This window comes from Canis lupus, chromosome 27, assembly GCF_003254725.2.
Source record: "Canis lupus dingo isolate Sandy chromosome 27, ASM325472v2, whole genome shotgun sequence".
Classification (NCBI taxonomy): Eukaryota; Metazoa; Chordata; class Mammalia; order Carnivora; family Canidae; genus Canis; species Canis lupus.
Window position 1 is genome coordinate 45741902 of NC_064269.1, and position 13451 is coordinate 45755352.

The 13451-nt window shown below is 41.6% G+C and overlaps 1 protein-coding gene across 27 annotated transcripts in view; it reads right to left on the reverse strand.

Moving 5' to 3' along the window:
- Positions 1-13451, reverse strand: part of MICAL3 (microtubule associated monooxygenase, calponin and LIM domain containing 3) — a 218919-nt gene that overhangs the window by 108003 nt on the left and 97465 nt on the right. For all 27 annotated transcript variants that reach the window (XR_007406562.1, XM_049102770.1, XM_049102772.1 and 24 more), the window contains 9 exons: positions 11664-11871; positions 9317-9433; positions 8819-8920; positions 8089-8244; positions 6979-7079; positions 3877-4134; positions 3376-3491; positions 2228-2354; positions 1176-1272 (listed from right to left, as the gene is read on the reverse strand). Coding sequence is in view for 26 of the 27 variants with exons in the window: in XM_049102770.1 (XP_048958727.1) it covers positions 1176-1272; positions 2228-2354; positions 3376-3491; positions 3877-4134; positions 6979-7079; positions 8089-8244; positions 8819-8920; positions 9317-9433; positions 11664-11871 (1282 nt within the window). In the remaining variant the exon portion in view is untranslated. The remainder of the gene's footprint in view (positions 1-1175; positions 1273-2227; positions 2355-3375; positions 3492-3876; positions 4135-6978; positions 7080-8088; positions 8245-8818; positions 8921-9316; positions 9434-11663; positions 11872-13451) is intronic.

The following is a 13451-nucleotide window of genomic DNA, read 5'->3' on the forward strand; positions in this document are numbered from 1 at the left end:
AAACTGATGGCAGCACCATCTGCAACCATCTCTTGACTCATGCAACCAAACTACCGATGCCTATTGAATCTGGCTCTTTAATATACTCTTTCCCATGTTTAATAATGACAATGACATTGACAATTAATAATGACAAAATGGCTGCCATTTGTGATCACCCACCATATACCAGACATTGTAATAAATACTCTATATGCCACAGAATCCTTATGACTGTAGTGCAAAGTATGCCCATTTCACAGACAAGGAGACCAAAGTTCACACATGCAAAATAACCTATTCTGGCCCTCATACTTCACAAATGGCAACGCCTGGACTGGGCCACAAAGTCAGTTGTTCTCACCATGCTACATTACCTTGTCCAACCTCAACATCAGTATCCTGTTTAGGCCTTCACCACCGTTAGCCTGACTGCTACAGGGTATTTCTAACTAGCGGTCCTGCCTCTGGGATTTCCCTTCTCCATCCCATCTTACATGTAGCTATCCAGGTATATTCATGTTGTTCTCCTTTTAAAAATACCTACAGGGGCCCTTCAAGGTACACAAAATGTGGAATGGCTTTTATCTCTATAGCTGTATCCTGGCAATGTAGTACTCATCTAAAATACCACTGCTTTTTCATAAAGCCTCCCCCAGAAACCTTAGCTGGTATGTGTGCACTCACTTTCTAACAGCATTTTTTTTTTTAAAGATTTTATTTATTTATTCATGAGAGACACAGAGAGAAAGAGGCAGAGACATAGGCAGAGGAAGAGGTAGGCTCCATGCAGGGAGCCTGATGTGGGACCTGACCCTGGGACTCCAGGATCACACCCTGGGCCGAAGGCAGATGCTTAACTGCTGAGGCACCCAGGCATCCCTCTAACAGCACTTTTATCTGATTTCTCCTTATATGCTCCTAAAACCTTAGATTGAGGGTTCTGCCTTGACATTACTGACATTTCTGGCTGAGTAATTCTATGTTGGGGGAGCTGATTTGTGCACTCAGCACCCTCCCCTGGTCCTGACAATCAAAATGTCTCCAAACACTACCACATGTGCCCCTGGAGGCAAAATCGGCTCCAGCTGAGAACCGCGGCCTTACACATTACTGTGCACACTAACAGCTCAATGAGTAAGTATGGACTTCTTGAGTAGGTTACTCGCATTTAAAAGGTCATTACCAGAACTTACCATTGCGAGTCAACTTTGGGGTAGTTCGGGAGTTCACCAGGTTCTCCATTTCCAGATGAATATCTCTTGTTTCTCCAGTATTGTATAAATGGCGCACCTGGTAGAAAGTTAAGTTGTAAAATCAAACACCACAAAATAAGTTCCCACCTGAGAGCAAAATGAAAGACTAAGAAAGTAGGCTAGGCAAAATTCAGAAAAAAGTTATGACAATGACCTTCAAATTCTTTCTGGAATGTGGTGGGGTTACATATAAACCAATATATGTTAGTGTAAAAAGTTGTGCTAAAAACTAGCTACTCGGCCAAGTAGGACCCTCTGATAGTCATTACTGGACTATTCATACTGCCCACTGACAGCAAGACTCACCGGCCCCCTTATATATAAGTATATAGAGGGCTTAAACCCATAAACCTCAGGTAGAAAGTGAATAAAGAATTACACAAGTACACAGGCAAATATGTTGAATGGGCTGCTTTCCAAAAATTGTTGGACTCTTTGGGATTATTGAGCTTTGTCAAATGTCATTCTCAATGACAAGGCGTTAGACACTATGAAAAGGAACTTAGTAGCACAACAAAACTGACCAACAGTATCTTACTTGCAGAGTATCCTAACTTTCAAAATTTCTTCAAGTGTACAATTTCCTCACAGTGGTCCTGTGAATAGCAGGACTATTATCTCCACTTCATAAATGAAGAAACTGCCGCTGTCCCAAGTGATTGGTGGCAATAATGCAAGTGCAAGTCACATTTCCCAGATAATGAACAGGTGTTCTCTCCCCTACAACATGCAACCTGAATTAGGAAGCACTGGATAAAATCCTCAATCCATTGTTTCTGTCACATATGACCTTCTGGCAAGTTATTCAACAACTCCCACTCTGAGTTGCTCGATCTGTTGATGGAAAGTGCTATCTATTTTCGCCATTCCAGGGCACATCTACTTGGATTAGGAAAGAAGTACGTGTATACGGTGCTAACAGACACATTTCAATGTTTCAAAGGTCTGATCTGTCCTGAAAATGGGCCCAGATGTAGGTAACTGGCTCTTACCTGGCTTGGGCGGAGGAAGTTGATGTTAATATTGGGATATCTGGTGACAGGGTCTATGCTGTATTGGCTGAAGTTTTTACTCACATTCTCAGGGGTAGTCTGAGGCAGCAACCTATAAATGCTTTCCCTGCAAGAACATACAACTATTTACTCAGAGCAGTGACAAGCACCATACACATCTTCCTCTCCTTTGATAATATTCGCATTTTTTTGACAGTGTCCCGAATAATCTGAAGGATATGACAAATCCTCATCCTTGACCACTTTCCTCCAACCTATGTCAGCCCCTGCTCCCATTCGTACCATGCCAGGGATTCCACAGGCCCTGGACTGGTTAAGTACTAGTAGCAAAAGCAAGTACACTGTGGTGGGCTAGGATACAAAGCCTGATTCTAATTTAAAAGGCAACTGATTTACTGTTTTGTTTTTTCAAGTAGGCCAGTTTATAATTTTTAAGAAAATCACGGATGGAAAAACAACCTGCCACCAAACTTGCCGAGTACCTTAGGTAACGGACTTAAATGCTATCAACCACCAGCTGTACCCAGGAAATCTTTTATTTCTCTAGTCCTTCCAGTTAAGGCATTTGTTCTTTATTAACAAACAAATCCTAAGATTCTTACCTCTTTTGCAATGATCTGCTTCAACATATGACATTTGGTATTTGAGAAATGTTTACAAGCAGCTTGGGATTTTCTTTTGAATTCAAAGTCACTTTTTCTTTCTTTTCTTATATTCCTATGTCCCCTGCTACTACACTGATTTCATTAGTATAAGTCTTTCCGCTTTAAGGACAAGAAAATTTAATGTAGTAGGTTTTTATATACTTGTTCATGTGACTGTCATAAAGGAATCAGATACTGTCCTTTAATGGAATTCAAAGATTCAGATGCCATTCTCAGTGACAAATTAAATTTGGAAAGAAAGAAAAGAAGAGCACATAAATTAGATAATCTTTACATATCTATGATTTTATAAATATCTTGCCTTTCTTCTCTTAAATGCAAAAACATCTTTAATTAAGAAAGGAAAAGAGAGAGAGAGAGAGAGAGACATTGAAGGAAGAAAATCTGTACTCTGCCTGAGGAACAAACCACTCATCATTCCCAGTTTTCTCATGGAAGGGACCCCTGGCTGCTTTCCATTACCTCTCGGCCAAGACTTCCAAGGGGCTTGTTCCGAGAGACCAACTTCGTACCATCCAGGCTGAGTCCATAGCAGCCAGAAACCCCCGGGCTATTCCTGTTCCCATTGGCCAAAATGGCTATGAAAGAGAGAGAAAACAAGGAATAAAAATAAATTACCTTTAAAAGTGAGAAACTAAAAAAAAAAAATAAAAAAAAAGGTGAGAAACTAAACTAAGAAACAAAGAGTTTGCTGTTGATGGTACTTTTTGGTAAGTGCTCAGATACTGGGCTCTCCCACTTCATAAACTGGTAGAGGAGCAGATCACAAAAGCTGCAGAGCTTCTATCTATACTTAGAAACTTCCCTACTTCCTGGTATATCAGTGTTGTGGATGTGGATACTCACTCAACAACCTGGTATACTCACTCACTTGACAACCCGGTATATTCACGTTTGTTCTTAATCACTATTGCTTCCTTACTATTGCTCCGACTACAAACCACTGCCGTCCTTACTACTCACCTCCAGGAGGCTGTCCCCTACCAGGGCCACTAGTAACTGGTGTCCATTCTGCTCCCGCACCAGGGCAGCGTTCTCAGAGGCGTACATACAGGTGAAGTCAAACATGGCCACATCAGGCTGCCCATAGTGATTGATGGCAAAATCCAGAGATGGCAGCTGCTGCTGAGTGGAGAAGTCGGCCGCCTCCCTGGCATAGTTGAGCAGAGCCTCTTGGTCCACGTTTTCCCGGGAAAGCAAGAGCTCTGTGTCGGCATAGTCCTGTCTCCAGAGAGAGAAGGTTGAAGGAAAAGCCTCACGAGAGCCACACTACACAGGTCAGATATAAGCTAGTCTCATAGTCTTTACCTCCTTCCAGCAGTGATTTCATATTCCAAAATAAGTCTTTTACACAAATTACAGAGAAAAGGGGGAGGCTATTTCTTTAAATTATTTATTTTTCTAAAAAAGATTTATTTATTTACTTATTTGAGAGAAAGAGTGCACACGATGGGGAGGGTAGAGGAAGAGGGAGAAGCAGGCTCCCAGCTGAGCGGATGAGCAGGAAGCCAGATGCAGGGCTTGATCCCAGGACCTTCAGATCACTACCTGAAGCTGAAGGCAGACACTTAACCCACTGAGCCACTAGGCACACCCCACTTTTAAAAGATTTACTTATTTGAGAATGAGAGAGAGAGAGAGAGAGAGAACACGCGAATGAGCATGGAGGGCGGAAGAAAGAGGGAGAGAGAATCCCAAGCAGACTCCCTGCTGAGCATGGAGCCCGACGACCCCGGGTGACCCTGAGATCATAACCTGAGCCGAAATCAACGCTCAACTAACTGAGCCATCCAGATGCCCCATGGAGGAGGCTGTTTCTAAAAGAACACAGGCTTTGCCGCCTGGTGTTTCCACTTACTTGGAGCAAGTCATATTTCTTTGATCTTGCCTAATCCATCTCATGGAGTTGTTTTGAATACCAAATAAAATAATTTATGTGATGGTACTTTCTAAACTGAAAACGTATTTTATAATTTATGTTATTATTGGCGATCGTTATCTTCTGGGTAGCAAATAGCTTTTGGCAAGTAGGACCACCGGAAATGCTCGGCATTGTATAATTCATCAAACCCAAAGGAAGTACCCACAATCTCCAGTGCCAAAAAGATGTGAGGTGGGAGCAACCACAGTCCAGGGGGCTGGGAAGAATATATTGAAAATGAAACAGAGGTTTTCAGAATAATTCATAAGATTCTGAAAGACTTCATAGAAACCCACCAACAAAGAAAACAATGCTGAGAGGAAAAAGGGTTTTCTATATATAGGCCTGAAAAACTCCTTTTCTGTTCTGGAGATTCCTGGCTAACTGAACCACATCTTTATTCTCCTAAAGTGGGGCCTAAGGTTTATTTCCAAGTGTTTCTGATGGTACTTTGAGCTACCATTACAAGATGTTAGTGGTCAAAACACAAATACTCAAGCTGGTCCTTGAAACAGTGTTTATTCAACACTGAATAACCACAACTGGGTTTGTCTTTAGCAGCACACATAGAAACAGGGCTCCTGCCCTCAAAAAAAAAAGAAAAGAAAAAAGAAAAGAAAAAAAACAAATCAAAAGTAAAAGCAAATCAAGTCTTGGCATCCTAGATTGTCCCTCCATATAGCCATGCCTTGGAGATACTGCAGGTTCAGTTCCAGACCACCATAATCAAGTGAATGTTGGAATATGGCGAGTCAAATGGATTTTGGTTTCCCAGTACATATAAGTTAACATTTATACTATGCTATAGTCTGAAATGCTACAAGAATTACCAGAGTATGACACAGAGACACGAAATGAATAAATGCTGTTGGAAGATGGCACCAATAGACTTGACCAGTACAAGGCTGCCACAAACTTTCAGTTTTGTAAAAAAATAAAATAAAAAACAAAGCAATAACTGTGAAGCACAATAAAACATTAATTTCAACTGATAAGCACTGTTCTGTTCTGCCTAAGATAGCAGATTTGTCTTAACTTAGTCCCAAAGCACACCACCGGGTTTACTGGCTATTTCTTATTGATAAAGCATCCAACTGAGTACATCTTGCTTATGCTTTTGGTAGAATGTGCTGTACTGTACAGAACTGCTCTGTCCTGTTTCTCCTTGTGCACATAAAGGCACAAGGCCGAGAAACAGACATGAGTTCCGTGAATAGGAAGAGACTGTGCTGCAGGCACATGCTCACTGGCCTGCCCCCAGCACTGCTCTCAGAGAGGGCAACAGTATAACTCAGTCCTGCAGAGATAAAAGGCATCCTGAAATTCAGCCACGAGTCTGTGGTAAGAACTGTACAGGCCTGAACCAGCACATCTGATGCTGCTTCTCTCCATCTCATCACACGGGAAGAGTAATTCCGATTCAGACTAAAAACTAAATAAGGCTTAAGAGACTCCCCTTAAAGAACCACCTATCATGTGGTTCTTTGATTTCATATTCTGTTCATCGTCTCTTGGAATGTCATACAATTATCCACCTGGATAAAATGCTGAGCCAGACCTTTCAATATTGTTAGGTCCTGAAGAGGTCTAAATATAGCCTGATCCAACCAGCATTCCTAGACTTCTGATAGACATACCTGCAGTAAAGCCAGAACCAGTCTCAGGTTTCTAGGTGAAACTCCGTTCCCCCTACCACCTTCTCCCAAAAGACAACCTATTAACCAGCTAATTAATCAGTCATATGTGGAATTACTATAACCAAATCACCTAAAATTGAATTGAGTATTAGAGACAACTGATATCTAAGATTTGCTTTAGAACAATCCAATGGCAGGAGTCGGGGGTGGGTATACTAAAATAATAATGGCCACGTGTCGATAATTGTTAAAACAAGATAATGGGCACATGGGGGTTCATTATGATTTTCTCTACTTTTGTTTACATTTGAAAACTTCTATAACAAAAGATTTTAAAGAAGTTAAACCAGAAAATATTAGAGGAGTACATGTTCTCAGGAGATGAGTTCGATGCTCATTTTTATTCCCTTGCAGGAAAAACTCATCAGACAATAAAATTCTTTCCCTTAGGTGGTCATAATAACTAGTACCACATAAGAAGAGGCTGGAGAGAAATCCATTACTCACATGCAGTATCACCCCTTTGTCGAGCAAACTCTGCTTTTTGGCTGTCATAACAAAATAGTGTGTGTCATCTTTGTAGTAGACGATATTCTCCAAGTCAATACCTGCAACCAGAAGACAAATCTTTCACGTGCGGGCTTGCTGAAATGAAGGTACATTAGGGCAGCCAAATGTTTACATGTGTCCACAGAGACCAGCACTGTCAAACTCCAGGCAGAGAAAGTGAAAATAAAGAGATGTCTAAGCCCAGATTCTCACTCCCTGCTAATTCAGTTCATGAACAGAGGGGGAGCTATGTTTATACCTGCACTGCTCTGTAATTTACTTGTTACCCTAAGTTATCCTAAAAACTATGATCAATAATAAGCAGATATATAGACTGGAAGAAAAAGAAAGGTTAACTTCTAGTAAGAGGTCAGGGTTAATTCTCAGGTTAAACCTCTTTGATAGTCATCAAGGCAACTGGGATAATCTCCTCTGCTCTTAAGAGGACAATTAGATGCTTGGAAGCAGAGCATGAACTACTGATTTTTCATTCAATTAATCTAAAAAAACAGACATAATGGAAAAAAAAAACATGTTCTAGAAAACAGAACTGAAACTTGCTGTATATTCTTACTGCAGCTAAATAAGTCAATTTATTCAAAAGCTATCATACTACAATCTCATTCCTATTTTAGCACATGGTTTACTTCATGCCCAAACTGGAGCACAAGAAGATTGTATACTCCGTATCTAAAGTCCGGTTCTAGAGAAGCTGAGAACTACCAATCAAGAGTTTACTGCATTAAGCACCATCACTCAGAGCCATAGCATAGGGGAGATGGTTGAAGAAGAGCTGATAAATGGCAGAATGAATCCTTAAAAACAAACAAATAAATAAAACTAAGCCCAGAGCAGCCCTGTCACTGTAAGGAGGACCAAGAACGCTAGAGGAGACAGTGATAAGGAAAGCACTATAAAAAGAACAACGTATAGGAGTGAAGAAAGAGCAGAGGGGCAAACACAGGAATAATGTCAATGACCACCCACTCTACCAAACCCTCTGAGAGAAAAATCATAAGTAATTATTTAAATTTCTATCCTTGTTGCTTTGGAGGCAACTATACCAACCTGTGGCTTCCTTTAGTTCCTGGAAAAATTTTTGGTTGAATATAAAAGCCACACCACTGATTTCTTCCACTTTGGCTTCTGCTGTTGTATTTCGGTTAATAAAATTTGCTGTAATGGCTATGGCCAGTTTGCCACGAAATTCTTTCCGGCGAAATCCTGGAAGGAAAGAAATTTTCAAAGGTAGTCAGAGCTTGCTAGAGAAGAAGGAAGACCACTTCAAACAAGAAGGGGTGTTGATGAAGACATTAGGGAACATGTAGCATGGGAATCAGTGGGAAAATTTTAGGGCAATTCTTCTCTATCTGAAAATAAGATGTTTGCCTGTCCAAAAATATAAGAATTCAGGAAAGAAGTAAAGGCTCCCACACACTAACAATCTGAACTCTAACTGTCCAGAATAGTTCTCAGTACAAGGGATTCCATAGAAAGAAAGAACAAATGAAAGAAAGAACAAGAAGCCATCAGCTTACTAACCTTAGATATAAATCCCATAGTGTCAACCAATTAAAGTACAGCTTATTTCCTAGTGCCCTAACAAGAGTGCCCTGTAAGAAGTAGCCCAAGTACCAGCTGGCTAGTGGAAGGTTGGGTCTGCCATTCAGTTAGAATAGACAGCACACATATGCAGATTCTTAGGAATGTGAATTGATGATAGAAACCCTCCCCCAATGTTGGGGGAGGGTCACCCTTCACTGGGCTTCGAACCAGGCAAAGGAGCATGAATCAATACCTTCCAAGGTGTTCCTACGGCCATCCCCTCCGATGATCACTTCAAATTCATATTCTGACACAGGATGGGTTTTGGGGTGGACCAGTGCCCGCCAACCTATCCCTGTGGACCAAGTCAAAATGAAGGTCATCATCCAGATCATACGCACTTAAGACTCCTTTAGATACAAACTGCACAAAACCTCAAACTAAAAATACTAGGAGTAAAGGCATGGGGTACAAAACACAGGAAAAAGAAAAGCCTTGAAGAAGGCTCACAAGAGAATGTCCCCATGACATGATTTGTCATGTCGTCTTTACGACGTCTAATACTATGTCAAAAGCCTCCTTCACTGAGTCAAGAGTTCCTCAGAAGATAGAGGCTATATAATTGAAGCAGCTTCTTTAACTAGTTCTGAGAACCACCCACAACTTCTTGTAGTTCTCTCCCTTGATTTCATCTCTCCTCACCCAGACCAGGCCCTCTTATCCCTCCCTTCATTTGTCCACTCCAACTCACGTTCATTTTCTTGGTCCTCGGGAGGCTGTACAAGACCTTGGAATTCCACATTGACATGGATCTCAATGCCTAGGATCAGGGCTACTTTCAAAAGTATTAGTTGAAGCTGACGGATACCTGGGGGAACAAGAAGATAATACTAGTGAGGACATACCAAGAAGGGAGGCCTAGATAGCAATTACTACCCAGCTTCTCACCTGCCCACTCACACACTTTCTCCAGATTCTCAAAGTCTCCTGTAGTTGGAGACATTTTCCAAGCCATGCTCCACAGCGTCTTTCTTTCTTTTTTAAGGGCAAATGCAATTTGGTGCAAGAGATGTTCTAGAGAGATGTGCAAGGCCACTCCCACCTCTTGGGTTAGGTGTTCAAAACAACCAAAAGCTCTGAGACAACAGAGATTGTGGCCAACAGGAGACTCTTTTCCATCTCCCCTTGATTCAGTCAGAGCCACGCTCATATAGTGGAATCTACAATACTGACAAGGACATGGTACTTAAAATAAAAGGCTAAAGCTGTGCCCCCACAGGTGGGTTTTCCCGTTTAATACAAAGGGGCTGCACTACTTCCTGAGATTCCCACAGCATCTTCCTTTCATCCTATCACCTCCCTGATCTTCATGAAGTGAGAAAGGGAAACTTTAACCTAAGTCTCTTACTATTGTCCCTCCCACCACTGGTCTACAGGTACAGAAACCAAGGCTCATAATGATGGAAAATCCTTCTCATCATCACAGAGAGATTTACTTATTCCATGTCCAATGAGTGACTACCAACTGTCAGATATGGTAGCAGCCCCAGGCTTATGGTGATAAAAATCTAGTCCCTAATGTAGGACACTCTCAGCTCCAAGACAACTCTCACATAAGGCAGACAAATCCAGACAAATCCAATGACCTTTGGTCCTCTTTTAAGACCAATCTCACCTGCAGCCTCTGACTAATCTGGTGCATGCAAATCCTCATCTAAGTCATCTCGGTTATTTTCCTCAGCTTACCACAACCACCACCCTTCTGAGTCACACTCCTAAAGGTTCATTAAATCCCATTCTAGCACACATTTAATATTTGCAGACAAATGGATTCCAAAATGCTTTACATATTATAGCCCAACAGATGGGCAGAGGGCTTCCTCTGCCAGTGGAATGTGGCAGCCGTTGGCCAATGCTTGATAAATTGGCATAACCACTTCAACCAGCAATGGTTAGGCAGTTTGATATATCTGCAGGACACATCTGGAGGAGCTCAGAACAAAAGTTCCTCGATAAGACTTTCCTGGAATCATTAACGATGACCAATAAACAAGACTCAAACTTCATGATGTCTGTTCTGAATCACTTTTTCAGAGAGGCCACTTAACAATCATGAAAAGACTATCTGCATTAACTTGTATTTACTCTATAGGATCTCAGAAAAGCATACCCTAAGCTGAGCTTGGAGATGACAAAAATATATCTAGAGTTATCCAGGCTATAGACCTTATGAGAATCACCTAGCCAAATGAGTCTCATTACTGACTTGCCATTTGTGATCAAACTAGGAGGCTGCTTCTCAAGCTGTGCTTTCCCCAGGACTGTCCCCATAGCATTTTGTTCTTACACTAGTAGAGTATCTATCATATCACATTAGAGATAGCCTCATGCTTTTTGCTTCTTGCACTTGACTAAGAACCATCACAGGGTCAAGGCTCAAATTGGTAGTGTTTCTTGGCCTGGCCCCAATGCCCATCCCACCCACTGCAAGCGCTCAGGAAGAGTTCAAGGCCTAACTTTAGAAATCCTTAAGTTAAACTCATTTCATAGGAAATAACACTTGCAGTTAAAATTCCTAGGTGATGGGGGTGCCTGGGTGGCTCAGTGGTTGAGCGTCTGCCTTCGGCTCAGGTTGTGATCTCCAGGTCCTGGGATCGAATCATCAAGCCCCACATCAGGCTCCCTACACGGAGCCTGCTTCTCCCTCTGCCTATGTCTCTGCCTGTGTGTGTGTGTGTGTGTGTGTCCCCTGAGTAAATAAATGAAATCTTTAAAAAAAAAAGAAAGAAAGAAAGGAAGGAAGGAAGGAAGGAAGGAAGGAAGGAAGGAAGGAAGGAAGGAAGGAAGGAAGAAAGAAAGAAAGAAAGAAAGAAAGAAAGAAAGAAAGAAAGAAAGAAAGAAAGAAAGACTCCTAGATGATAATCGCGTCACAGGTATTTTGACTCCAAGCACAGCATGCTTTCTATACATTAGATATTAATGATGTTAGAACAAATTGAGCTATTGAGTATGAATTCCTTGAATAATCTGCCTCTTTCTACTGAACAAGTGGGTAGGGGGCAGGGGTGAGATCCTACAGGAGGACTGATTTTACTTACTGATATGGTCAATAGCTCCAGCACAGAACTTGCCATAGAACTTCTTGGCACCCAGACCTCGCAGATCATGTATGGTGAATGGCCAGAGATGCAAGACGTTGTTGCGGGAGAAGGCATCTCGTTTCTCAATAACAACTACCTTAGCTCCCAACAAGGATAAGTCAATGGCTGTACGGAGACCACAGGGGCCAGCTCCAATGATGAGACACTGGAAAACACAGCTGCTTTCAGGGCAAAGGCAGTATCTCTTAGGAGAGCTCACATTTCAATAACAGTTTCATGATCTTATAAACCATCATTACCTAAAGCCCCCAAGTAGGGCTATTCTCCCAAGAAATCTTCAGACCCATCTGGGTCATAGAAGAGCACCTGCAATGGCTTGAGAGGAAAAATTAGTGATTGTTATGGATACAGAAGACTCTTAACTGTTAGTGCTGGACATAAACCCAGCACACGTTCACCTTGTAGATCTGCAATCTATTGAAGTGGCCATCATTTCAACATAAGATTTGAAAATCATGTCATCTTTTATTAATAGGAGAGGACCTTTTGAAAGGTTTCTAAGTCAAGCAGATTTCTGTCCAAGAAGATACAGATTATTAAACACATAATTCAGGCAATACTAAGAGTCCTGAAATGAGTCTACCACTCAAGGATTCCTAGAAGGCAACTTTCAAGAGCCAAAGTTTTATGTGATGAAAAGAATTCTAAAATCATCATCTTTAGACTGAAAGTTGAGGGAAATGATCTTAAAGACCCATATTTTGGGGATCCCTGGGTGGCTCAGCGGTTTAGCGCCTGCCTTTGGCCCAGGGCGCGATCCTGGAGTCCCAGGATCAAGTCCCACATCAGGCTCCCTGCATGGAGCCTGCTTCTCCCTCTGCCTGTGTCTCTGCCTCTTTCTCCCTCTATATATCTATCATGAATAAATAAATAAAATCTTAAAAAAAAAAAGACCCATATTTTAGAGAAGTACTCAAAGTGAGAATGGACACCTAACTAACTTGTACTCTGTACACAGAGGAAAGAAAGACATGCAAGGTTTTGGCTTTGAATTCCTTTTATTATTGATAAAAAACAACAACAACAACAACAACAAACACCAGAAGTGGATGCCTGGGTGGCTCAGTGGTTGACTATCTGCCTTCAGCTCAGGGTATGATCCTGGTCCAGGGATCCAGTCCCACATTGGGCTCCTTGCAGGAAGCCTGCTTCTCCCTCTTCCTGTGTCTCTGCCTCTTCCTGTGTCTCTGCCTCTTCCTGTGTCTCTGCCTCTCTCTGTGTCTCTCATGAATAAATAAAAGCTTATAAAAAAATAATAAACAACCAGAACTCACTCATAAGAGTCATGCCTTTGAATTTCTTACATTTTGCTGATGAATATCTACCCAGAGGCAAATCCATGGGAGAAGGGTCTCTAGGTCTCCACACAGGGCAAATTAAAGCTCATGAAAGGATATTAATGATCTAGTCATGAAGTCATCTCCAACTTTGTTTCTCTGGTCGCTTTTTCCAAACTTCTCACTGAAAGTATTTTCACATAAGGAGGAAAGCAGGATATATATTTTGTTCCTTCTCCACTTCCTCATACCTGCCTCTGCACAGGTGACTGAATATCTCACCTATTTCATGAAAACTGTATTTCTCTAGATTGTGAAAAAAGCAAAAGAATATTTTGGCTCACGAGGCCCTTGCTTATCAAAACAAACCCCTGGAACACGAATGAAAAGAGAGGTCTGAAGCTCGAGGCAAATGCTCAAGTTAGCAAATATTATCTAGACCTTATTA